At 47.4% G+C, this 26,942-nt stretch overlaps 2 protein-coding genes across 2 annotated transcripts; both read right to left on the bottom strand.

Annotated features, from left to right (window-relative positions):
* Positions 1 to 4,656: 4,656 nt before the first annotated feature.
* On the bottom strand, positions 4,657 to 7,351 carry LOC120765825 (cyclin-dependent kinase 4 inhibitor B-like). Its single transcript, XM_040091018.1, has 2 exons — positions 7,214 to 7,351; positions 4,657 to 4,953 (listed from the first exon to the last, which is right to left on the bottom strand). The coding sequence occupies exons 1-2, from the start codon at positions 7,349 to 7,351 to the stop codon at positions 4,657 to 4,659; spliced, it is 435 nt and encodes a 144-aa protein (XP_039946952.1).
* A 9,455-nt stretch (positions 7,352 to 16,806) lies between these two features.
* LOC120765824 (cyclin-dependent kinase 4 inhibitor B-like) lies at positions 16,807 to 20,452 on the bottom strand. The gene is made up of 4 exons (XM_040091017.1): positions 20,420 to 20,452; positions 19,089 to 19,381; positions 17,309 to 17,569; positions 16,807 to 16,828 (listed from the first exon to the last, which is right to left on the bottom strand). The coding sequence occupies exons 1-4, from the start codon at positions 20,450 to 20,452 to the stop codon at positions 16,807 to 16,809; spliced, it is 609 nt and encodes a 202-aa protein (XP_039946951.1).
* Between the last annotated feature and the right edge of the window lie 6,490 nt (positions 20,453 to 26,942).

The following is a 26,942-nucleotide window of genomic DNA, read 5'->3' as shown; positions in this document are numbered from 1 at the left end:
CATGCTTGTTTTCTTACCTGTCAACAACCAGCATCATAGAGAGAAAAAGGTGCTGATGCTGGCGCTCAAGTCAGAATGTTTCTTGTTGAAAAATCATGAGGGAGTCTACTTCCTGAAAGGAGTGACTGCATCAATGGCAATGAAAGCTACATAGTTCAGTGGTGGAAAGTAGGATATTTCTAATACCATGACCTCTCCTGATGGTGTCAGCTAAACCCTAGATGTTTTGTGCCCTTGGTCCTTATTAGCCTGAAGCTATAGGTGAAAATGGGGCTTCTCACAGCCTACTCTCAATCCTGAACTAACACTCAGTAACAAGAGCAGTGCCAGATCCAGTGGCAGTCATCTGGGTACCTTTCTGGGAGGCAGCCTGACACCTTTAGTTGCAAGATTCTTGGTTTTCAACTTCTCTGGACCACCTCTCCTTTCACTATGCCTTCTTGGAGTTTCTCCATCACAGAAACACTCTCTTTGCAAGTGTTCATACCAGAAGTATAAATATGCATACAAATACATAGTAAGAGACAGTAATGTGGAGACATTGGTCCTCTGGGGACATTTCCACAAAGAAAGTGTTCTATCTTCTGCTCATACAGTATTTTAAAGTACTTCTGCCTCTTTCCTGTGAGTTTAGGAAAAAAAAGAAATACTTCAGTGAGTGTTGGTTTAGGATTGCGTTGTGTTTTCAGGCTGATTTTGGGAGAAACCATCCCATGGGGCTCCCTCCCCTCCCCCAACTGGTTCAGAAAAAGACTTCCTCAGAGAGAAGTGGAAAAAGACTGTTTATTAAACAGGCAAAGCACTCCCAGCACAACACCCGATGACAAGAGCTTCATGCCGCTTATGGATGGGTAACAAACTTAAAGAGAGAAAGTCTCCTCTTGAGGATCGTCACTGTGCTCCATCGCTCCGTCTCCGCTGGCGCTGGGAGAAAAGGAGATGTGCAGGGCTGGTCTTGGTGGGGTGGGTCCCCTGTGAAGGCCCCCGGTGCTGCCCCAGGTCCTTAGTCTGGAAAGATTGGAACGGTTCCGAGGAGAGGGCAAAAAAAGGAAAAAAAGGGGAAAAAAACCGCTTCAGCTATTTTACAGGGTCTAACTACACTAGCACTAAACTAACTAACTCCCAGGGAAAAAAACAACAGAGCTTCTTTCGTCTTGCCGTGTTCCAACTCCCCCGCTTCAAGGTCACTCCGATGAGCAGAGTTTTCCTGGGGAAAAACAAACAGTGCTTCCCCTCCCCTTTGCACCCAATAGATGATTGGGGGATACACAGTCACCCTAGGACATTCCACCCCTTATCCTCATATTGTTGATTTACGGACAAAACTAACGTATATTCCACATTGTGTATTTATCCACATAAAACTTCTATCCAGTCTCCCTAAAACAAAACAAAACAAAACAAACAAAACAAACAAAAAAACCAAAACAAAACAAAAAACAAAACAAAAAAAAACAACAAAAAAACACACACACACACAAAAAACCACAAACAACAAGCAGTACCCATCATGCTCCTGTCACGTTCTATACTGAGCTACTGAATTTAGGCCTTAGGCTGCAGGGCAGCAGGATTTTTCTTTCACTTACTTATACCTTTAATACTTGTTCATACATTCAACACTTAACACATACCCTCTCACTTACACATTTTTTTCTATTTTATTTTGCGTGGTTTAATGTACAGACAATGGCAATAGCATCCAGCAGACAGTGATGTTTACAAATTATTCTCACTCAACAATTAGATCTCCTTGAGGTACACATTGTGGTGTTCTATTTTTATGCATTATCTATTGTGTGTCACCCTAGGACAGATTGGTTGAAATCTGATCAAAAAATAATAAAAATAGAATGACTAGATATATCATCTCTTCCCTGGGAGTGATTCCCCCACCAGGGCACTTAGAAGACACAAATGTCTTCAGAGGTTCCCTCTCTGGCATTTGGTACTTTGGCTTGCCTTTTCCATCTTCAGATCCTCACTTTATTCTGTAAAGGGCTATGAGCATTTCTATTTTCTTCCTGAGATTTACAATACGTGAGGTTTATTTTCTGTGTAAGTAGGCAATGAAGTTAATGTTATTTCCACACCTTTGTTCCAGGCAAGGTGGGGTGATGATTTCCTTTTCTACTTTTTGTAGAAAATTTGTGAAAAACACTTTTTGTTTTTCCTGTTTTCCCTGAAGCTTTCAAAGATTTTGAACACAGCACTTAAAGCCTGTGGACCTTTAGACACAACAAACATGGGTAAATTTGGAGGGGATGTTGCCTGTTGTAGAGCTTGGGAATCATGTTCTAAAAGAGTAATTTTTCATTGTGTGTAATAGCAAACTCTGTTTTTTTACGTGCCATTACACCTGAAGGTATTTTATTAAAGTTTGGCAGAGGACACCACAATAGAAAAATATCTTGTCAAATTATTCAGATGTTGGCATTCGCACACAATTGAGGTGTGCTTTTTGTAGCACACAGCACTACTGCGTCCTTGTCCAAAGAATGAACCACAATTACACTACCTCTGAAATCACCATACATAACTCCATGCCTAGAACTTTCCATCCTGTTCAGGCAACTCCCCAAGGAAGTATTGGGCTTTGGTGGCTGTGAGGCCAAAGCCTCTGGGAAGGTTATACGTTTTTGGCACAGCTTTCCCGAGTGGGGAGAGACTGGTGAAAGCCCCGTTGGCATTCCGGTGTGAATGGGATACCACTCCCCCTGCCATGTTTCGGAGGGGACTTCTCGGAGCTCTGGCCCTCCCTCCCACCCGGCAGGGGTGGGCGGTCTGCAGGCAGGAGGGCCGGCGGCAGGGAGCGGGACGGCGAGCCGAGAGGCTGGCACGGATGATGTGTGAGTGGATGCTCCGCGCCCCGCCGCGCCAGCCGAGCTCTGCCAAACACCTCTCAGGCGCCAGCCCGAGAGGTTGAACTGAGCTCCCGACCCCCTGGAGGGTCGGAAGGGAAAATGAAAAGTTCATTCACAGAATTACAGACTATTCTGAGTTAGAAAGGGAGCCACAAGCATCGAGTCCGATTTGTCCCACCCGCACTGGCCCAGATGGGTTTGGTCTCAGACGCCAAACATCCTCTGTGATGGGGCTCACTCTCCGTTTGTCCCCCAGGGAGCTAAGATTTCACACACACACACCCCGGGGTGGGGTGATGGGGGGAGGAGTGTGGAGAGAAGGGGCGGGGGTGAGGGGAGACTGATTCCCCATCCCTGCTTCTATTTTAAAGAAAGGGGTCTGGCTCTGCTTCGAGACCTGTGCCCCTAACCAACGGAAAACTCTCCGATTTTTAAAAATACATCATAAAATTACATAAAGGAACAAAGTGCAAGTGAGCTTTCTTTTTGCACTTAAAGTGTTGGTTTCGATAAGGAAATAGATTATTTGGGTATTTTTAAGTCTTGTGTGTGTATGCTTAAATAAGGTATATCTGCAAATGTCCTGTTATCCAACCTGCGTGATAGTGCTGTGTGTATCCATATTTATTTATGCAGATACACACAGAAAAATTGAAAGCAACGAATGAAGTTGAAATAAATAACATGATCCAACTAAGTATGCTGAATACAGAACCATTAAATAGTCGAACATGAGGAGTGAATTATTTTTAAGCCAATCTTTTTCATGTCTTATTACTGAATAATAGCAGGTATTTAATCAGACATAAGTGGTATGAACATAGGGGAGAGGACAGAAATTACACAGGAAAAGCAGAAAACAAAAACCAAAATGTGAGCAAAGATCCCGATTTATAACCAAACTCGGTCGTTTTTTGTTGTTTTCAAATATGTGGTTTAGAGACCTGGAAAGCTGTCTTAAAAATAAGAAGCTAGTTGTCCATATCTTCTGAGGAAATGGGGTCTCCAAATGCAAAACCCGATGCAGTAACTAATTGATTGCCAATTGTTTTCTCACAAAAATTTCCATAAATACAGCCACACAAAATGTTTGTATTTTCTAAACTGTAATGCTGATCAGCGTTAAAATTTTTACTATTCAATCATTGTTGTATCTTGGTGTTCAAACTCTATGTTGAGAGGGCTGGTGAGAAGATTTGGGGATTAATTAAATTTGTGAATGATATGGCTAAATTGTTCACTATTTTGGAGTACGACAACAAAAAAGGATTTCAAGGAACAACTTAAATACAAAGCCTTGCAGGGTAGTGAGCAAGCCAGTAAGGGAAACATAGCGCTCTCACTTCTCTAGGCAGCTTTTTTTTTTTTTTTTTTTTTTTTAAAAAAAAAAAAAAAAAAAGGGGGGGGGGGGGGGAAGCGAACATTTAATATTTTTTTCCCCCTAGAACTCAGAAGAACCGTCTGCTGCTTGTGCTCTGCCCGCTGAAGAGCACGAGAGGGAGAAGCAGGAGCGCTAGTTTTCATTGTGTTTTGGATTTTTTTTTTTTTTTTTTTTTTAAATTTTTTCTCAGGAAATTGAGCAGCACGTGTCTTCTTGCAGAAGCGGGAGCCGGAGTGCCCGGGACGCACGAGAGGAGCCCTGGAGGTAACGGGACAAAGGAGGACTTTTCCCAGCAGTCGGACAACCAACCGCGGTGGCTCTCTGGTGACTCGGCGGCAGGGATCCTGGCGGGGAAGTGGGCTGCAGGAGACGAGGGTACCAGGACTCGGCGGGACGGCGGGCGCGGGCGGGTCAGCGCGCAGCCTTCTCGGCGGCCCCCCCGGTTCCCGGCAGGGGCGGCGGGTCGCGCAGGTACCGCCCCACCGCTCCGTGCGGGCCCCCCGCCGCCACGTCGAGGGGCAGGCGGCCGCGGCCATCGGGTAGGTCGAGGCGCGCCCCGGCCCGGTGCAGCGCCGCCAGCGTCTCCAGAAAGCCGGCGCGGGCCGCGTCGTGCACCGGGAAGCAGCCGGTGCGCGGGTCCGGGCGGTTGGGGTCAGCTCCGCGCCGCAGCAGCAGCTCGGCCACCCGCGGGCTGCCCAGCATCATCACCTGCGGGGAGAGACAGCGTCAGCGCCTCCCCGTCCCCAGCACCGCCTCCGCGGAGAGTCCGGGGGGCAGCAGGGGCGGGCGGCGGCCGGACCCGCGTCTCTTTTGGGGAGTAATTCTCCTGTGCCTGCTACTCGTAGTCGTGACCTGCATATATTGTGACAGCCGTTTGCCATCGTCCGTACGGGCCCCTCCCAACTCGAGATGGTCTATGATAAGATAATAAATTTTAAAAAATATTAGCTAGTGGTTTCCAGACTAGGTACAGCGCATGTGTATGTTCTGCTTCACGTTTATATACACCACGGTAAAAATGGTACTTGTGGTGTGTGTATAAGCATATATATGTACACACAAAAGTTTATACGCAGATACTGACGCAGCCGTGTGTGTGTGTACACATAGTATAGATAACGTTTCTGTAATGTACCCTTTATTATATAATAAAGAGTGCATGTATATATATAATAAATACATTAGACATACACATATATTCAAAATACATTAACTATATTTATACGCATAAAGAGTTTGTAAATATTCGTATACTACATATATACACCATGTGTTTTTGTGACAGCCCTGAGGAACCTTGCATTAAGGGCGCTGTCACTTTGAACGCATTTTCTATTTATCGACGGTCAGCACAGCAATGGGCAATGCAGCTGGGTGTGGCTCCTTTCGGCATTCTGTGTGGGTAATTCCGATTTTTCTCTTCCTGAGTTTCGGAACAAGTTTTTTTTTGTTGTTGTTGTTTTGGGTGTTTGTTGTTGTTGTTTTGCTTTGGGGTGTTTTTTTTTTTTTTTTTTTTTCTCTCTCTCAGCTCTGCCCTCTCAAAGGTGTGAGAGGAGCTGCTGAGCGCTCACGAGCAATCCATAAAACATGGAAAATCCCGAATGATGGCAAATTCGTATGACATTCTGCTTTTCTGCCAGTATCAGAAACTTTCGATAATACACGATTGAACAAAATCCAACGAAAACCCCTAATCAACCAAAATAAATTTGCACATGGGGTTTTACTTCCTTTACTGTCCTGGTCATTTGCAGTGGACTTTTAACTACCGTAAATTGCCACTTAACACATTGAAAAAAAGATTTTAAGACAATACTTTTTTCTGTCAATTTCTTTCTCGGGACTTTGGTTTGTGCACTTCAAATAATTTGGTTTATTTATAGTAAAAGTGTGAAAATACTTATAAATATCATAATATATAAATTCCCGATATTAATATTTTCAGAAAGAGAAAGAGGGTCCATATATTCGAGTGTCAGCCATTTTGCAAGTTGCTGACAAGAGAAAGAGAACTTAGTCTGAAATGAGGAAAAGGAAGAGATAATTTATAAAAGTTTGGAGATTCTTTTAATCGGTAGTTTGAACATAAAACAGAAATAAAACGTTCACTCAGAATAGCTTCCTGAGAGCCTTTCTCTGAAATATACTTCAGAAAAATATTTCACTTTTCATGTAAATTGGAAGGACCAAAATGGCTATTCAGCTTAGCTGATGAATCATTAAAACTAGAAACATCTGCTTCGTGAGATACACAACTATAGTTTAAATCACAGTATATTAAAAGTTCAACGAACATTTTAAAAGTGTCTACTTAAGCATGTCCAATATAACACACTTTTAATTCTCAAACTGCCTGGAAAGCAACTCTACTAGTAATTCTAACATCTATCAATAAATACTGCCACTATTGACGGTTAGAGAATATTGAAATTACTACTACTAAAAGAAGAAAAAGAGCTGACTACTAATATATACCGAGGTTAAAGTTACAATTTTTACCACTACAGTTTCTCGGTTCTTTGTTTACGAACATACTAGAAAGGGGTCCTGCTTCGATTTCCTTGGGGAAAAAAAAAAAAAAATCGGTTCGGGCCGTATTTTAAAAATCGAGAAAAACGCACGAAGTGCAGATTCCCCAAACCTATCTGGATAAGTCATCTGGAAGCGGTTTTTGCAGTCCCGCTTGTCCTTTTCAGTATTCCCCGGAAAAATTCGTTTGCTGCCAGCGGTTCCCCGCTAAGCTCTATCTGGTATTTTCAGGACGGGTTTATTTTAAAAAGTAAAGGGCCCGTTTCAATTCAGACAGCTGCGGCTGGAGTACGGTTCCGATCATAACAATAAAAAGTCATTCTAAACACGAAATACCCATCCTTCCCCCATCGCCGTGGCAGAGCACAGCTTCCCCCCTCCCGGCGCGCCCCTCCACCCTTCCCGTTTCCAGCTACCCCCTCTCCCCCGCGCTCCGTACCTGGAGCGGGGTTCTCCCAAGGACGTTGGTCCCGTTGGGATCCACGCCTGCCTCCAGCAGCTTCCTCACCTCTTCGTGGTCCCCACGGGCGGCGGCGCTGCACAGGCGGTCGCCGTCGCTCCGGAGGGACCTCTCCATTGCCCCCCCCCGACCTGAGCCCCACGGCCGCCGCTGGCTTTGCCTCTCCCCTTGGCTGCGATCTCTCGCGTCGCTTCGATCCAGCTCCTCCTTTCCCGAGGGCAGCGGCCCCCCTCCGCTCCCCTCCCCTCCCACCCCACTCCCTCCTGCCCCTCCCGGCGGGGCGGGCGCCGCAGCATCCGCTCTCCCCCCGGCTCCCAGCGGCTGCGGTGAAATCCGCGCTCCCGCCCGGGGCGAGGGGCACCGGGGCAGGGCAGCGGAGGACCGCGGGATGGCGGCAGCCGGGTCCCCAAGCACGGCACCTCGGGGGCTATCCCCACCTCAAGTGCGGGCGGCTCTCGCGGGGCTTTCCTCTCAGCGGGGAGAAGGGATGGGGGCGGCGGCCTTGCGCCCCCAACCTCTCCCCATACGGGGGCGGGTTGCGAAGGCAGGGGAGTGGGGAGCAGGCCCACGGGCAAACAGCTCTCACGGCAGCTGCCTCGGCCGGGGCAAGTGGGACGCGTCACGCGAGTATCTACGCGGGGAATCGACCACGTGACGAAGGGACGACGGACCTGAACTTTGCCGGGATAGAGAGGGGCTTTTGTAAGGGTGATGGCTCTGGCTTCCGGCTCCGAAAGGGGTCCTGCCCCGCCCGAGCCCCTCCGAACGGTGAGTCGGGGATCCATCCCTCCGTCCTGTGCCTGCCGAGAGCTGGCGGACCGGAGGAGGAAGGGACCGGAGAGAACAGGATCGCTTCAGCCTGGCCTAACCAGAGCCTCCCGGGAGCAGGAAAACCGCGGCGAGAGCCCGCCAGGGTAAGGTGCAGCTCCAGCAGCGCAGCCGGAGGCTAGGCAGAAGAATCGCGCCTTGCAGCTGTAAAGATCCCCAAAATCCAAGCATCTGGCTCCTCCCCTTGGCTTTCCGCCAAGCGTCTCCCCGAGGAGGCGTGCAAGCCTCGAGAAAGCCTGTGACACAGACCCCCGCCCAAGCCACATCCCCCCCCCCCCCCCGCCTCCCCGCGGCCGTCGAGGGGGACCTGGTGGTGGCACCCACGACCTGCTCAGTGAAGTCTTTTTTCCGCCACCTCCAAGTTCCGGGCAGACCTCTATAAGAGGCAAGGGGAATAAGGGTGTTTTTCAGGGCCTCACGGTCGTATTTTCCATTTTTTTCCCCCCTCCCCCCCATCCCTCAAAATGTCGGTTCCCTAATCTCTTTTTTTTTTTTTTTTTTTTTTTTTTTTTTTTTTTTTTTCCCCCCCAGAAGACCGCTGCGATGCCACAGAAGAAGTATCAGAAGTATCCAGTGTGCTGATACAACCCCCAAAGAGCTCTGCATAGCTTAAAGAAGAACATGGTGATTTTATGTCGACATTTATTACTAGCCAAAAGCAGAGGCATCCTCGGATGAGGAGAAATAATCAGAGATTTATCCCTGAACAGACAAGTCAAGGGTTCACTAAAATGTCGTCATTTAGTGGCTTTCTGAGCCTCCCTTGCCAAGTGTCTGGGGCACGTGGCATTGCAAGATGAGGGTCCAACATTTAAGGCAAGACCCTCGCTTGCTTGTGGTGAACTCCCACCACACCATGGGTTTTCTACAATGCATGGTGCAAAGCGGCCCTCGGGACAGATGGACAATTTAAAATAAATAAATAATATTTTAAAACCCCAAACTTTTAAAAGAGTGGATTTTTTAAAGATTAAGTCTTTAAAGTACAGTCTAAGAAATTAAGATGACCACCCCCCCCCAAAAAAAAAAAAAAGAAGTAAAGTATCTTCCCGTTCTTCTTGTGCGCTCTGACATTAACAATAGCAATGTAGAGATAAATCCAAGGCGAAAACCTCGTTGATTATGTCTGTCAGGTGTCTCAAAATTTCATACCAATAGTGGTGTGTGGCAGGGCTGCATGTTATCACTGCCTAGCTTTGCTTTCTGTGAAATAGTACTGATCATGGACTTTATGCACTTGTATGTATAAATATAGGAATACATATATTTTTGTGACTATATAAGCATAAAAATAGGTTGGATTCAATGACCTTAAAAGTATTTTCCAACCTAGTTAATTCCGTGAAGAAAAAAAAAAAAAAATGCACACTCACATGTCAATATATTTTCAAGTGAAGATGTTGTTTCAAATCAGAGGGCTTGTCTATATCTCCATCTTCACTAAATTATGTTGAAAGCTAAGAGTGTAAAACAACAAATACTGTTCCATTATTATGTCCCAACATTACCGACTCTCCAAATCTCATATAAAACTACTAGAACATTTTTGAGTCACAGCATTTTAAGTTACATTATTGAAATAATGCCATTTCTTTCCCCTCTATAAGAAAATCTCATATTATACAATTCTAGAAACAACAAAGGATCTCAAATTAATCAAAACATAACAACACGGAGTCATATCTGCAGTTAGGGTAATAATAACACGGCCGATGCTAGTGTGTTTTTAAAAAGAACCTTGTATTGCACTTCTATTTCGGGGGGGGTGGGGGGAGGGGGGGAGGTGAATCCACCTTTTCTTCCAAATAAAGCTTACTGCAAAGATATTTTCACGGGAGCCAAAAAAAAAAAAAAAAAAAAAAAAAAAAAAAAAAAAAAAAAAACCCCAAACACAAACAAAAAAAAAAAAAAAAACAAAACCCCACAAACAAACAAACAAAAAAAACCCCACAATGAATCACGTTAAGCAGTGTACCTATCCCACATTTCTGCTCTTATTTAATTTTAGAATCATTATTCAACCATACAGATCTTTGACACTGAAAACAGATAAATTTTAATACTACACTGCAGTAATCCTGCAAATTGTTCTGAGATGTTTTGATAAGCATAAAGGACGGAAGAGGTAACTTTCAGTTAACAAATGCAGCCATCTTATGCCCTGTTTAAGGCTTAGCAAGTATTACCCTTTCAACAACAGCACCAAAATTTTCAAAACATTTACATTTTATCTAACAAGTATTTTGATAATTGGTTCAGGGGTTAATTAAATACTATAAAGAGACAAACTATAAAGAACATAATATTGGGATTTCCTAGCTTGTAGATAGGCAAAAACGGCACAAGAGAGGCAGAGGCAGGAGGTGCAAGGGAGAGGTTGCATGGAAGTAACTTGTTTTATGGGGGGGAGGCAGGGGGGGGGGGATAGTTGTTCTGAGTTACACTAAAAATGAAGCAATACCCATGTACAGAAATAACGTAACATTATCATTTTCCTCTTCACTTTAAAATGTCAGAATATTTGCAAAGATATTTATCCTGATGACACATATTGGTAAAGAACAGGAAAATCTGTCAACTCAATTCTAGTCATTGAGAAGTTGTGCCATGGGGGCTTCTATTGAACTTAAAAATTATCTAAAAATTATCCCGAACAAAGTCAAAACCAAACCACACACAAAAGCTCAAACATAACTCAAAGAAACTGCAATAATAACGAATAAATACTTCACAGAGTGTATTTTACAACCAGAGATTGTTTAGGGTTGGAAAGGACTTCAGAGATATTACTTCCAATCCCACCCCACTGCCCTGCCTCATCCACCCTGGTCTTGGGCACTTCTAGAGACTGAGCAGCCACAACTCCATTCTGTGTTACTCTAGACAGTTACAAAATTACCCCCAGGTATCATATTTTTTGTAGGGGTTTTTGGGTTCATTTTGTGGGTTGTTTTGTTTTGTTTTTTTAATTAAATTTAACACTCACATGTGTCTTACTCCATCCCAGGCCCTGCAAAATGAGATTTGTAGTCTAGAGCTAATTGGCATTTTAGAAAAACTCGTTCTCCTCGATTAAATGCTCAGAAGAAGGGGACAAAAAAGTAGCAGTACTTACTGCAAGTGTGGAAATAGAGTGACAAAATAATAGCCACACTTCCGGATCCATAAGGGATTTTTGTCCTTGCTATAAAGAATTTACTTCGAGGTGATTAGCACCCTCATACTTATGTTTGTATTTGAGATTCATGCTTTTCAGGTCGGGCAGAGTTTCTAGTTTCTTTTTCTCCCATTTAGTGTGAAATGAAGAAATGAGGCCTACTACAAATACAAATACAAACACAAATACAAATTTAAAAAAAAAAAAAGAAAAAAAAAAAAAGAGGCATTTGAAGGCAACAAGGAAAACTGTCTATAGTGTCTGATTTATATATTTATAAAGATGTGAATAAGTTTTTATGTGTGTGTGCCTGTGTGTATGGCCCCACACTTCTCATTCAAATAGCACTGGAAGCAATCTAAATAGACAGTGGAGCTGCAAAACTCTGAATTACTTTACCTCCACACCCCGAGTCCTATAGCTTGAAAGGTTAAAAATTTTATACATCTATTTATACATGTATAAAATAAATTGTCTCTATTTTTGAAGTAGTTTTGAAGCAAATATTTCTACTGCTCTTCCATCTCTGTTCTTTTCCAGTCTGTGTTGTGTATTTGAGGAGGTTGTGGAATGCTCTAACAACCCTCTATAAGGATTTTGCAGAATAATCCTCAAATTTTCATCAAAATTAATATTCACTTTAGCTTCACTGTATGTCTAATTATTATTGTTATTTTTTTTTCCGTGTGATAATCAATGCCTAGATCCATAACAATCCGATTTTTCACTCTGCAATAAGGAAAAAGTTCCTAAAACTGCCTGAGCCTCCGATGTCTCTCAAGGTCCTTCATATGAGTGTATTTTAATTATTCTTTCTGACGCTGCTCGGCCGCTCTGGCTCTTATTTCCCTTATTTTATCAACGGCGAGCGAAGGAAAAGTAGGCCACTGTATTTCACAGTCGTTTACAAGAGTGGAAAATAATACACTCGGTCGGAAAACAGTGGCCATTTTCTCTCTTCAGAGCAATAGCTATGTTCCTTGTTTGCAAGGAACTGTCTGAAAGGGGTGGTAAGGGGCGGTGGGTTTATATTTTCGTAATAAACTATACAGAAAACTCCTCAAAAAGTGGGAAGCAAGGCAGAAATAAATTACAGTTACTTTTCAAGACATTTTCTACTGCGTTAAAAACAAAGAAACAAAAAACCCCAACACTCACAGAAACACCCCGCCTGCAGTAATCTAACGCGTTCCCGGTGCCATCTGAGCATGGGATGCGGAGGGGTCCCCACGGGGCCCCACCGGCGCTGGGCCGCCGCCTCCCGCTCCTGCCGCCCCGTCGGGCCGCCCGCGCCGCCCCGCTCCCGGCGTCCTACCTGGGCCGGGGGCTCCCGCGGCGCCTCCGCCGCAGGACCAGCTGCAGGGCGAGGCGTCGCGGCCCGCGCCGCCCCAGCGCCCCGAAAACGCGGCGGAGGATGCGCCAGCCCAGCGCCCAGGCCCGGGGCAGGCTGCGGGCGCGCCGAAAGTGGATGGTGCACCTTATCCGCGGGGTCATGGGTGCGGGGAAGCCGCGGGCGCGTAGCGCTACAAATACCTCCCCGGCCGGGCCCCACCGGTGAATCGGCCCTCTCACCCTCCATTCATTGGAGAGGATTTTCTTTCTTTTTTTTTTCTTTTTTTTTTTTTTTTCCGTTTAACTAATTTCGACTCCCCATTTCACTTCACCTCCCTACCCCTCCCCTACACCCCGCTCTAAACTCCGCCCATGATGATGGCTCCCGACTCGAAAGAGGGCAAAGTCAGCGGGGGATGGGGACGAGGGAGATCGCCGGCTCCTCTGCCCTCCCACTGTCTGGTCCCGGGGAGCAGCGCTACCAGACGGGCGTGGAGACCGTCCAATCGCAGGGCGCTCCCCTGCTTTCAAATAAAGCCTTGACGACATCTCCTTGCCCTCCCACCGCTCTGCCCCTCCAAACACACCGCCTCCCGCTCCGTTCGGGGACTCGTTCGGGTTTTTTTGTTGTTGTTGTTGAGTTGTTCTCGGACCCCAGTCCCCCCGGGAAAGCCCCGACGGGAAGGGGCCCTGCAGCGGCGCCGAGCGCTGCGCTGGCACTCTCAGAGCCGGCTAGCGGATCGCTACCGCTTTAAAAGCGCGGGCCAGTGTTGGCCCGGGCGAGTAGCTATTTCCTTGTCACATGGCCATTTGAACGCGACGCGGGAGCGCTGCGTAGCGAAGCGGGGGTGGGGAAGAGGGGCCGGGGGCGAGTGGGAGAAAAGAAAAGAGGATCGCAATATCCCCGCGCCGGTCGCAGAAAAGGGTAATGAACTGTTCCCCTCCCAGCCCCCGGGCCTTCTCCCCGTTCGTGCTCCGCGGTGTCGGACCTCTTCGCTTTCCCTTTGAAGGACGAGGTTTTGGAGCGGGGCCGGGGAGCAGCCGAGGGTCGCTCAGAAGCCTCAGTCAACCTGCTGGCGCTCCGCCGCCCGCACGGATCCTAGGAAGCACCGGGGAGCTGCCCAGACTCGCGACAGCCAGGGTGCTGAGCCAGCTCTGCCGCCGGGCAGAGCATCCCTGGGCGGTGGAGGGGGTTACCGCTATCCCACCGTCCCGCTCTTCACCCCAAGAATCCTTCTGCCAGCGTTCTCCCCCCGCCCCCCGGTGCGGGTTACCTCCGTGCGAGGCGTCAGGAGAAGAGAGAAGAGGCACGGAGAGCGCCGTTTCTGCCGGCGCATCTTCGCCCTCCTCGGGCGCGGCGGGGCCCGGCTCGGCTTGTCAGGGCTTGAGGCGGCTGGGGAGAGAGGTCGGGGCGGCTCCAGGACTGCAGGGAGCGGCGGAGAAAGCGCCGGGAGGGGACGCAGAGCGGCAGTCCGCCGGAGGGCTGGTGACATAAGGGCGCGCAACATCCCCTCCACAACAAACACCTCCTTCTCTCAGGCGGACAAAAAGTAATAACTCGGATGTCAACAGGAGGGTTCTCCTGCCCCGGCACGGAGTAACCCCGACAACAATGCTGATAAGGAAAGCCCTGTAGTGGTTTATTTTCAAGTCCGATTTCAAGCCTTGGAAACTGAATGAGTAAAACCGGCCATTTCAAAATGAAAGCACCTTTCGAGAGAAGTGGTTTTGGTGGTGTGGGGGTTTTTTGTTTATTTTTTGGTGTTTGTTTTGTTTTGTTTTGTTTTTTGTTTTTGTTTGTTTGTTTTTCTTGTTTGTTTGTTTGTGTTTGTTTTTGTTTCTTTCCTTTTCCTGTTACTTTTTAATCCTTTTGTCCCCTGCCATGATTACTGCTTCCCGATAGGAAAGGCAAAATTAAGAGAAATGAACGCCTGCCAGTGATGTTATGATGCAGGTGCCAGAGCAGCAGTGAGAGGATGTACCGACAACTTTGGCAGTAGAAAGCGAATACCCATCAATGCTGAATACATGGCCGGTCCGGGGCTCGTCCTGCACAGGGTGCAAACCCTGCTGCAGAAGGCTCGGACATGTACTCAGTTATGGTGGCAATATTAAAAATAAAAATTGTGAGTAATCTACAGCCTTAAACATAACACTTTTAGGGCTTTCTTGGTAAAGCATACTGCTGCCGCTGTTTGTTGTTAACTGTGCTATTCTACTTTTCAAGGAGTACTTCAAGTCCTGGAGCCGCTAATGCTGCTGCCAGAAGAAAAGGTGCCTGTGGAAGCTCCTGCAGCCAAGCAGGATCTTGCCGGTGATCCTTCCATGGAGTAAGTAGTCCCCACCACAGGCCTGATCTGGGAAGGGGAATCGGAGCTACTCTGTGAGGCAGATTTATAGCAATCAGATATTTAGCTGCTAGGTTTTGAGGGCATACTCTGCTTATTTGGTGCAGTCAGCCTAGCAAATTGAGGGTTTGGGGTTTTTTTTTTCCCCCCTGGCAACTTTATAGACAGTAACAGCAGTAACATAATGTTACTATTTTTGTTGCTGTAGTTTCATAAGCCTTAATGGGAATGCTAAAAAAATGAAACAAAATCTGATTCTTGGAGAGAATGGCAATTTAAAACAGGAATACTGGTCCAATTGAGGATGGAAATGAAGTTTAATAGAACCTTACTCTTCTATAAGGAGTGTGGCCAGGCTCTAGCTTTCTCCTATCTCCACACCTGGTTGCAGCTCCATTCTGGTTCCCACAGGCATAGGATGTAGGCACTTAACTTTTACATCCCCAGTGTTGTCCTTGGTTCAGCTATGTCATGTTCTAGGGCAAATTACTAAGGTGTTATAATGGCATATTATAAGGTTACCTGTTTTCTATTTAAAGATAAGCATAGAATATATGTTCTAGACATTCTTACAATGAAAAATTGTGACTATAGACATAAGATGACATAAATGGTACATATTTTATATACATATAATTTCGTTATAATTAAACCAAGAAGCATAATCAACTAAGCATATTACATTTAAAAATACTTCATAAGCAAATACATTGATGCATAATCATAACTTTTTACATATGTGTGTTCTGTATGTGTACCACGTATATTTTATATAGGTATTACAGATACATTACGTACATTAGTGACATAACTAAATATTTTCTAGTGTGACAACAGATACGAAGTAATTATAGAACATGTGTTGTACGAAATTACATTATAATAAATAACATGTTCCAACACGTTACAAAAAAAAGGTATATACGTTGTTTTTCATGTTTATATATTGAAATACCTGGGGGTTGGATACTCAGTAGGAATGCAAAACCCAGATAAACATTTTTCACCTTTTCTACAGGTAGCTCTGCAAAATGCCCAAGTTAGCGCTGGGGCACAAGACCTGAGCTCTGTCACTGCCTCCCTGGCTTTCCTTTTTCAGCCCCTAAGGTGCAGGACGTGGGAGCACAGTCCCACTTGGGTTCCAGGGAGGGAGGCAGGGTCTACCGCTTGTGCTGCACCGGCTGGGAGCACCGTTCCTGCCGCCTGCCTCACCGCCCGGCTGGCTGCTGTCTGTGCGCTCCCTCAGCAAACCTCTCTGGGGGGCTTGGACACTCGCTGTGCTGAGAGTGGGTCTCCCCGCCTCCTCCTTTCACCTCGGCACAAGGCTGGGCTGCCGCTGTATCTTTTTCCTGGGGTGCTCACATCCAACTCCCCCGGCACCGAAGCAGCCAGTGAAACATATATCGATTGTCACATACTATATAGCCCCCCTCCTCCTTCACCCACCAGCAGCAGAGTTCTTTCAAAGGTCTGCTTGTTTCTTTACCAAATGTATCACCTCTGAGCATCTTGGGAAGCACTGGAGTCGAACTCAGATGTATGACTTTTAATATTTCGTTTAGAGTTGCCTTGGTTTTACAATCACGTGGTTTTTTAGAAGTACTATAACGCAGGGGAGGTCACTTGCAAGTTGTTAAAACGAATTCTTCAACTGGGGACTGCATCAGGCTTGCAGAAACACACATCTCTTCCTATTTTCTCCTTCCAGGTTCTGGTCATGATTGCAGCCTACACCAGGAGAGCCACGGATGCGCTGTCGATACGTGTACAGACATGCGCAGCATCTTATGCGGTTTTAAGAAGGTATTTGCCAAAGCTTCAATCACACCAGGAGAAGAACTGATCCTGCTGTCCAGCCGGTTTTGCCAGAGAGAGGCAGATTGGCTTCAGCACCCCTTCAGTTCGGTTTAACCAAAATCAAAGAGGGAGCTGTTGGGACAGGGAGACCCTGAAACCCTGAAACCTTTCCCATCTTCTTCAGATGGAGGGCTAACAAGCATGAGTGGGGGACTCCCGGGGAGCAGGAAGTCCAGATGCGACCCCATCAAAACAGAGGAAGGGTTTGTTCCACCATATTTCTGTGCGGGGATTTTCCTTCGTATTTAATATTCAGTATTTGCTATTTAATATTTTCACATTTAGTGTTTTCTTACCCTGTATTTCATACTTCATACTTCGTATTTCACATTTCTCTTCAGTGTTTGGACTCTTGTGTGAAAAATGGGGCCTGCGGAGGGCCATAGCATTTCCAGTGCAGGATAATATACGGGCATGAGTAAAAAATACTGTCCTTCGTGCATCCCAGCAGGGAAACGCGATCCGGGGTTATTCACAGCACCGCATGAGTATCGTTCGACTTGGTGTCTCCCGACTCGGGCGCGGGCAGTGGTCCGGGGAAAAGTTAGGCACGGCAGGGGCGGCGGGTCGCGCAGGTACCGCCCCACCGCTCCGTGCGGGCCCCCCGCCGCCACGTCGAGGGGCAGGCGGCCGCGGCCATCGGGTAGGTCGAGGCGCGCCCCGGCCCGGTGCAGCGCCGCCAGCGTCTCCAGAAAGCCGGCGCGGGCCGCGTCGTGCACCGGGAAGCAGCCGGTGCGCGGGTCCGGGCGGTTGGGGTCGGCTCCGCGCCGCAGCAGCAGCTCGGCCACCCGCGGGCTGCCCAGCATCATCACCAGCGGGGAGAGACAGCGTCAGCGCCCGCCGCAGAACTCAGACTTTCTCGCTCGGCCCGGAAGGACCAGGGGTCCGTGATGGAAAGAAGAAGATCCGCGGGCGAGGCACAGAGGTGTGCTCAGGCCGTGCCACGAACGGCGGAGAACATGTACCCGTCGGGGGAGTTTTGCCGCCTTGGAAAACTCTCATTTATCCACGACAGGGGACAGGAGGAACAGATGGGGCAGAGAGGGTCGGGACCCCTGTCGGGGTCGGGACATGTGGATGCGCACCGAGCCTGCTCCGCGACTGGAGCCGGCGGGGTCGGTAGGCTTGGAGCAGACGAACCAGGGCAAGGGGCACGCCCGTCTCCGGCGCGCTCCCACAGAAACCCAGATCAAGTCCCAAGTCGATTTGCACCGGACCCCGGGGAACCGTGCCGGTCCAGCGGCGCCCGGGGACCGCCGTCGTTCCGCTCGCATCCGTGACACTTCTCCAGAGGGTCCTTGGCGAGGGGAGACGCGTAATGCAGGGAACGCACCGTGTCTGCGGGGCTGCACCCGCGCTCCCCTCACCGTCAGGAAGAAAATGAACCTGTTGCCTGACCCGCGTGTCCAGGGCAGTACCAACGCGTCCGGCAGCCCTGCCCCTCCATTTTCTAAACTGGATTTCCCCTAGCGCACCCAGCAGTGAGGTCAGCACAGGGGCTAAGTTCCTGCCTCGAAGATTGCGGAGAAGAAAAAAAAAAAAAAAAAAGGCACTGGAGCACTGCAACTAATACCTATTTCGAGTGAAATACACCACCGACATTTTGTAGGAGAGTGTTTCGCAAGCACGGGCAGTAAAACTTAAATATAGCTTCTCAGATTATTCCAGTTTCGTTTTATTTTGATATTTTAAGAAAAAGCTGGCTAGAACTACCTCGAAAATTAACTCAGCCTTTATAAATTTAACCTCTACTACACCTCTGGGCGCTGCGTCTACCTACACGTTCATGCGAGTGTAAAATGTGGGCAGATTGAGTTCCACAGGGATTGCTAGTTGTCTACCTGCAGCGTCAGCTGGGCAAGGTTGTCGCGGACCGGGTGTTTTCTGTTCACCAGAGCCACCTAATACCCCTTCTCCCCGTGGGATCGGAGACAAAAATACTAAGTCATATAAAGCAAAAGATGAGGTATAACGAAAGGAAAATGCATGCAAACGTGACTTGTTCCATTTTATTGCACTTTTTTTGCGAGATGAGCATTAAAGCTCTCGGATTTGAGTCATCCTATCTCAGCTGGGTCAAATAAAGTAAAGGGTTGCTGAGACTAAAACCTTCCGATTTGCGGCCATCACCGCAAGACTTTCTCCTTCCATAGAGACGACAAGAACCCCTCTGCCACGCCGCCTCGACAGCCGCCGAGCACAAGTGAGGTGGGGCGGCCTACTCCGGGGCGCCGGAGGGTCCGCTGCTGCCCCGGGGCTGCCGCCGCCCCTCTCGGGGAGGGCACGGAGGGCCGCTGCCCTTGCCCGGCTGCCAACGGTTCGCCTCCCCACCTGGATGGGAGTCCTGCCGCAGGAGTTGACGGCGTTGGGGTCCGCCGCTCCGCCCAGCAGCTCCCCGAGGCGCTGCAGGTCCCCGCGGGCGGCGGCGTTGGCCAGCTCATCCGCCGCCCGGCCCGCCGCGCCCCGCACGGCGCCGCGGCCGCCATTCGGCCGCCCCGCGCTGCCGGCGGCAATCCCGGCCCGCGGGGAGCGCCTTGCCCATGGGAACACCCGGCCCGTGCCCCCTGCGGCCCCAGCCTCGGCCCAGAGGTTCCCGCGCAGTGCTGTGGCCGAGGCCGCCTCCACCTGCGAGGACGCGATGGAGACTCCCGGCTCGCCTTTTCTTCACCTGGCTGGTGCCGCCCGGCCCATCTCCGTGTCACCGTCGGCCTCGCTCGCCCTGACAGGGCGGAGCGACCTGCGCAGCTCTTCGACGGCAGAGAGCGCTGGGCTCCTGGGCGGGCAGCCGGCGGCGGGGCGGGCTCTCTCTGCATCTTTTATGTTCGTCTATTATTTTATTTTCCGGGGCCTTCTCTTGAGGGCAGCAGCGTGTTAACCAGTGCCTGACCGCCACGAGAGGAACAGGGGCAGGGAAAGGGGAGGAGCAAAGGTAGCAAAAGACTTCAACGAGAGCGGGACATTAGGAAGTGAGTGGCCCCGGGACCGCCGGCCTAGTGTCAGCAGGGCCCCTTCCCCTCGGCGCTGCCTCCTCGCCCCCTCGGGACACCCGTCGGCACCCGTGGCGCGGGAGGCGGAGGTGGCCGCCCCTCCTTCTCTTCCCCTGGGTGAGCTCCGAGCTCCTGTTTCTGCTTTTTTAGTTGGCAGGGACACTTACACAAGAGACAGCGGGCGCAGCGACGCCGACAGCCTCCACTGAGACACGAATCGCGGCTGCGACGTCTCCACCCCACCACATAAACGTTTTTCTTTCTTCCCACCACTCCCCCACCCCCGACCCTCTTCACACACACCTCCCCCCCACACCCCCCCCCGCGCTCCCCGCGTTGTTTGGGTTTTTTTGGTTGGTTGGTTGGTTGGTTGGTTGGTTGGTTGGTTGGCTGGTTGTTTTTTTCCCCCTCTTAAAGAAGTTGCAAGCCAAAGCAAGGCCGCGGCGAAGAAGCAAGCCCCGCACCGCCGCAGGCCTGCTGCGGCCGCTTCCCGGCAGGCAGCGGGGCGAGGCGGGCCGCGCCGGGGCGGAGCGCGGGGGAGCGCGGCGGCAGCACCACGGACAGCTCCCCCGCGGGCCCGCTGCCCACCGCCTCGGCCCTTCCTCCGCGCCGGGGAGCGCCCGGCCCCGGACCTGTCCCTAAAAGTACCCTTTCTAAGCGCCCCGAATGTACGCACGGGTGAAATGCGATATCGAGCCGTGTCGGGCATGTTCCTAAAACTGTACTGGGCAAATTCTTCTTCATCATTACACTTTTCCTACTGTTTCTATGTTTAGATAGGTAGAAATGAGTGGAGTTTCACTCACAATAATTTGTGAAGAAATTGTCGCTTCTGGTTAAATAATTGAGCATTTAAACATGATCTGGCGATTTCCTTGGGTTTGGCTTTTGGTTAGTTTGGTTTTGGTTTGGCTTGGTTTTCTTTGATCTTTACTGATGAGTTTTCCATTCAAGTACCAGATGCCAAACAGATGTGAAAATAAAGATGTTCCAGATTGTTTGCATTAAATAAAAGGAAACAAATGGAATAATTTAATCTATACACCCTGGCATGTAGATCACTGTACAGTGGAAACACCCAAGCTGTGAGCAGTATAGTTAAGCCTTGAAAAGAATTCAAGCTGATCTTTACAGCAGCTGTAGTAAAGAACAGTATTATAGGATCAGTTTCATAGAGATAGTATACTGATCCTGATTCTCAGCTACAGGGCAAACAATAAATAAAAAGTATTCCGACAAGGCTTTGATGCCAGTGATATATCCATAAGGTAAAAATAATCATGTCTGTTGAAACTGTGTGAAAGGTTTAGGTGGGGCACTTTATTTTAACATAGAAAAAGCATGAAAATAATGTCTAAAGAAAGATAAGCTTCCCACTTATTTGTTTAACTTCTTATTCCAAGGCTATGTGATAAATAAGATAACCATGCCACAAAATATTCCTTCACACTGCTTTCTGAAAAGGGAGTATTTCCTACCAACCTCATAAAGTAGCACTGTCAAATATATATTAATGACAAATTAAGGATTGCTTCACAATTTTCCTTGCAGATTGGAAAAACCCACACTGTGCCATAAGGGAAGACTTCCATCCAGCAAATTCATAAATGTTCCCTTCTCCCTTTTCCAAATTCATATATGCCCATTTTCCTGACCAAGAAAGGAAACCCTGTCCATTAGCAAAACATGAGCTCTTTTAGCTGGAAACTGCTTGCCTTGGTGCTGGAATCTCAGAGGGTTTTTTTCCTTTTGTTCTGAATATGCATGTGCTGTCTGAAGGACAATTTCACTGTCCGGTTGATGGTAGCTTTAAAGAAGCTTCTACACTGTTGGAAATTACTTCTTCCTATTTCAAAGTTAATAGTGGAAAGGTAAATTGAACAATCATGACCTTAAAACAGTCCTTTAGGGAGGTGTCACACTTTCTGTGCTGCAGGTTTATTAATTATGTATATGGATAGTGAAAAAATGCCAAATAAATACAAATCTCTTGGCAAGTAGAAAGACCTTGCAAGCACTGCAAGAATACAACTTTCTACAATCAAAAAGAAGAAAGAGAAACATTGATAGATTCAAAAAGATACATTAGCATGCATAATGTGTAATCAACTTAGTATTGCTCAAAAACACCAGCCAAATTTTTCCTGGGGAGGAAAAAAATATTGGCAGTTTGTCCTGGATATGTTTTCTTCTAACTTACACCCTTTAAGTACTCACATTTGGAGTAAAAGGTTCTGTTCTTCCCTTTCCTGGGTCTCTTTCTATGGGAAGTAGGAAAATAGCCAAGACTGGTGACTTTACATTCTTTTTCTGGATCAAAATATAAAGGCGAATAAGCCAGAAAAGAGAAACATCCTAGTTTTGCACTTCTTTCAAGTGGAAGTATAAAAACACAAATTCTAATTTAGTTTGTCTCTTTGTGATGTTACTGACAGTATTTTGGAAGTTCAGTTTCTCTTTTTTTACCCAGTTGTTCTTTATGTATTATTTCAAGGAAAGTGGACATCAGCACTACAACACATGGCATAGACACCCTTCTGGCAATTTTATGGCTATTTGCCAAATTGTGTTTGCAATGAGCTCTCTGCGTGCACTATTACTCTTTCTGAGGTTGTACGTTTTGCAGATGAAACTTGAAACTTTTTTTCAAGTTTACCTTGAAACTTGCTCCTATATGTGAGAAACACTAAAAGTAAGAAAGGATCTTTAGGAGCTGAAAAAGCAGGCCTTAAAACAGAAAAAGCTGAGAACTCAGAATTTGCTGCAACTGAAAAATTGGAAACTAAAGATACAGTAGTATAACAAACAAAGACATGGGAAACAAAGGCTGAGTTTCTAGGTTTGGCTTGAATAAATCTTAACACTGCCAAAAATATATAGACAAGATAGGTCTTAAGCTTAATAAGCTTAAGTATTGTGTATTGTTAATAAAAAAGCATACAGTGAGCATTGTTTGAAGCAGGTGTACATGTGCTATAATTGATTGGCTAAAACAACTCTCTGTAAGCTTTAGCAGTATATTATTGGCTGAAAAGGTTTTAAGATGCTCTGTAATGAAGAAATTTGCAGCTGCTGCTGGCAGGCTGTGAGCTGCTGTTTTTTCTCTCAGTTGTTCCCACCTCCTGTAATGAGACTGATGCTTCATTAAAAGGATTGAGAACAGCTACCCTGGCAGTCCCATCCTGTTCCTGCCCCATCGCTGACACAAACTGGTGCCCCTCACGAACTCTGCATCGTCAGTGTTGGAAACCCCAGAGTTAATAGATTAGGATTCTCTTTCCAAAGTAAAGAGCTGCTGCTTCTCACAGTGGACTTTGGATGGAATAAGGTGAGAAAGATATCTGGGGAACCTTAAGATGGGACAGCATTTGTCCACACACTGATGGGACATTTTTAACCAGCTTGAGAGTCTATTAAAAGATAAATCTCTTACAGATATCCAGAAAGATGAACTGAAAAACTTGCTGACTTGGGTGATTGCAAACTTTCAATCTAGAGACCTAAAGTCTGCCTTCACTTATGATTTCTGGAATAAGGTTAATTGAAAAGTGTATAATGCTCTTTCTGTTAACAGAGATGAAACTGTGACTAAATTATTTCCTGTATGCCAAGCATTGCTGGAAATTTTTAAACAGACAAAATCCGTGACCCCACCTGCGTCCAACGCTGAACCAGCGGCGGAACAGAACGACTCTGTGCCTCTTTCGGTGCGTCAGACTGAGTGCGTCTCCTACCGCATCTCCTAGCAATTCTGTCATTCCCGCGGTGTCTCAGAGGGGGTTTCTAAATCCCTTCACTTCCCCTTGCGTGTCCGTAACCCCTCGCGATCTCGCAAAGGGTTCCTTCCGTCCTTCCTGCATACCAACTCTGGTGTCCGATCCTTGTATCGGGTCCTTCCCTTACTTCCGAATCTCAACCTGATTGCTTAACTACTTCAGCGTCGGGAAACCCCTTTTCGTACCCCTCAGCCCAGCCCCCTACCTCCGTCGGTACTTTGCAAGCCTCCTCAATCAGTTTCGGTGCCTCTGCAGCCTCTTCCCCCCTCTCCCGCCATCGAGTCCACACAGCACAGCTCCGCAGTCTCCGTTCTTTCCCCCTTCTGCTGCCTTTCAAATCACGCGCAGCTTCACCGCTTGGGCGTCAGGGTTTCTCGGGGACCCAGCTCGTGGACCCCGCGATTGCATCCCCTCCACCTGGTGTGACCAACCCCTCTCATTCCTCGTCCCACCCAGCCGACACCATGACTGCTTCGGTTCCCTCCATCCCCCGACAAAGTCTCTTAGCTCCCCTCAACCATCTCTCCAGCTTTAATCCTACCTCACAGCCACACATTATCTTTGCAAACTCATTACAAGCCCGCATGCAACCATTTTTCGTTTTGTCATAATACCTTCACCGCTGCTTCGTGCATTTAACCGGCTTTCTCAGTCCTTGTGTCCACAGCTGCCTCTATCACCTCTGGTATCGATGCATTCGCAGCCACCCAGGCGCCTTGCCAACTTCTACCCGTTGTTGTGGCACCGGCGCACCCCGCACTGCCCTTTCCGGGGCAGAGGCGGCTTGGAACATCTCCGTTCCCGGGGCCTGCCTCCTCGCCCCCGAAGCGGGTGGCGGCGGACTGGTCCCCGTTCCCGGAGGGGCTGGCTCCGCTAATTCCTCTGCAGACGCACTTCTGAAACAGGAGGAGGGAGTTTCCATTGTTAACAGTATGGGGAGTTCTCAAACTTTTTCTAATCCTTAGCTTGGACAGCCAGCCCAAGTTCTTCAGCCTGAAGCCACACCCCAAATGCCACAAGCTGCAGTCACAGCGCAGACGCAACCAACGCTTACAGCACAGACGCCTGTCACTGTTCCTGGCTTACAAGAAGCTAAGGCACCGCAAGACGGTGGTCCTGCTTCACCTAATTTTTGTCCCACGAATTCAACATAGTGTCCTGATTTGCCCCAGTCCAATCCAGAGGCTTCCTCTGTTAAGCGGGGAACCCTCCAAAAACCAATCTGGAAACCAATTCACCGTGCTTAACTGCTTGGTCTGATATCAAAAGAAATCTTAGACAAGATAAGGATTCTGGTTCTTCAAATGAAATTTTCCAAGCCACGCCTATAAGATATGGTAGAAAAAAAATCAAAATCCCCAATATGAAACCGTGTCACATCTTGTTATTAAAGAACTTAGGCAAGCAGCAAAGGATAGTTGAGTGACCTCTCCTTATTTTATTAACGTGGTGAAAAGTATTTTTAATTTTTATGAGCTTGTTTCAGCAGATTGTCACAACGTGGCTTCCATGATTCTAACCAACTTGCAGTACAGGTTGTGGGACTTAAAGTGGAGAAAGCAACTCAACGAGTTAACTAAAAAGTATGTGGGGGGTCCTTATGCTCATTTTACTGTTGCTCAACTAGCAGAAGATTCTCCATATGAAAAGCCCAAGCATCAGGCAGCTGAAATATCTAGGGTTGTACTTGAAGATATAAAGAATGCTGCTAGAAAAGCCTTGCTCACTAATTGAACCAGCAGGTAGTCACATTAATGTATGTTTACTCCACAATAATGCAAAGTGAAACTGAAGACTATGGTGCCTTTTTTAGATCGTCTGACACAAGCAGTTGAAAGGCAGTGTCCAGATGAGCAGGTGCACCCCTACGTCCTTCAAAGTCTTGCTTTTACTAATGCAAATGATGAATGCAAGAAAATGATTTTAGCTTTGCCAAACCAATCCCCAACTATCCCTGAAATGCTTTCAGCTTGCAGTAAGCTTGGCACACTGCACAGCATTGAGCTTGCTAAGGTACAACCTCTTGGGGAGCAGATTGTAAAATCTCAGGATTCAATGGACGAAAAGTTGGAGGAAAATTTAGGAGATAAACTTGAAAATGTCCTGGAAGCACAAACAAAAGTTATTGAAAAACCCTTGCAACTGTAAAAGTAGACCCTGCAAAAGGGGCTTGTTTTACCTGTGGAAAACCTGGACACCTGAAAAAGGATTGTCCTGCAACATCAGCACAAACTGAGACCCCCTCTGTTTGCCCTTGATGTCAAAAAGGGAAACATCTTGCTAAATTTTGTCGTTCTCAGTTTGACATTGATGGTAATCCTCTGTCGTTAAACTCAATAAAGAGCGTGAGCCACTGCATCATGAAACAAGTAGTGGCACCTCAGTTGCCAGATGCCCAGACATTATACATGCCCCAGCCACCCATCCCCCACGTGGCTCCATCTTATTACCCCCACGGGCAAGATTTGAGCTGGCAACTTCAAAATTAATATGCTTTCTAACAGATTTTTGTTATGAAGGTATTCCTGCAGGAATCACTGGAATTTCCCAACAAAGGCGAGATTTTTTAATTATAGGCAAGGACAGCAACAGAATGTTGGCACTTTCAGTTCTTCCGGCTGTTGTTTCAGTAAACTGTAATGAGAGCTAAGAGTTTTAGCTCTTGAATTCAGTGTTCCTATGGTAATTCAACCAAAACCACCTATTACTATTGCTTTTGTTTTACCCATGGAAGCACCTAAACAAATCGTTGTGCCCAAAAGTGTCACCTGGAAGCCCTACTCCAGGTCTTGATATCTTTTGGGTGAAATGCGTAGGCCGTAACAGACCAGAGCTAACTTGTGGCCTGACTCACCTTGGTAGAAGAGTTTATGTCACAGGCATGCTGACACTGGTGCTAACGTCACTGTGATATCTCACAGATTTTGGCCAAGTGATTGGAATGGATACCCTCACAGGGATTAGAGGTACCACTGTGCATCTTCAAAGTAAATCCATGATTACAGGTCCTGAACGGAAGACAGCTACAGTACATCCCTTCGTTGTGCAGAAGTCCCTCATCATATGGGGGAGGGACATACTGTCCTATTATGGAGCAAAATTAGAAGTGGGCCTGTTATGGTGACCATACCGAGACCCACCATTTTAAAGTTGTCATGGAAAACTGATAACCCTGTTCGGATTGATCAATGGCCTTTATCAGAGAAAAAGCTGAGTGTTCTTAAAAATCTGGTAAAAGAGCTGTTACAAAAATATGTCACACTCACGAATAATCCCGGAAATTCACTGGTGTTCATCATGCACAAGAAGACTTCTGACTCCTGGAGATTTCTCCATGACCTGAGGAAGATAAAAGGGGTGATCAAGGACATGGGACCTCTCCAGTCTGGAGACCTTTATATCAGTGATTCCTAAAGACTGGTG

Source organism: Hirundo rustica, chromosome Z, assembly GCF_015227805.2.
Source record: "Hirundo rustica isolate bHirRus1 chromosome Z, bHirRus1.pri.v3, whole genome shotgun sequence".
Taxonomy (NCBI): Eukaryota; Metazoa; Chordata; class Aves; order Passeriformes; family Hirundinidae; genus Hirundo; species Hirundo rustica.
The sequence above is the reverse complement of the archived record's forward strand: the minus strand, read 5'-3'. Positions and strand labels throughout refer to the sequence as shown.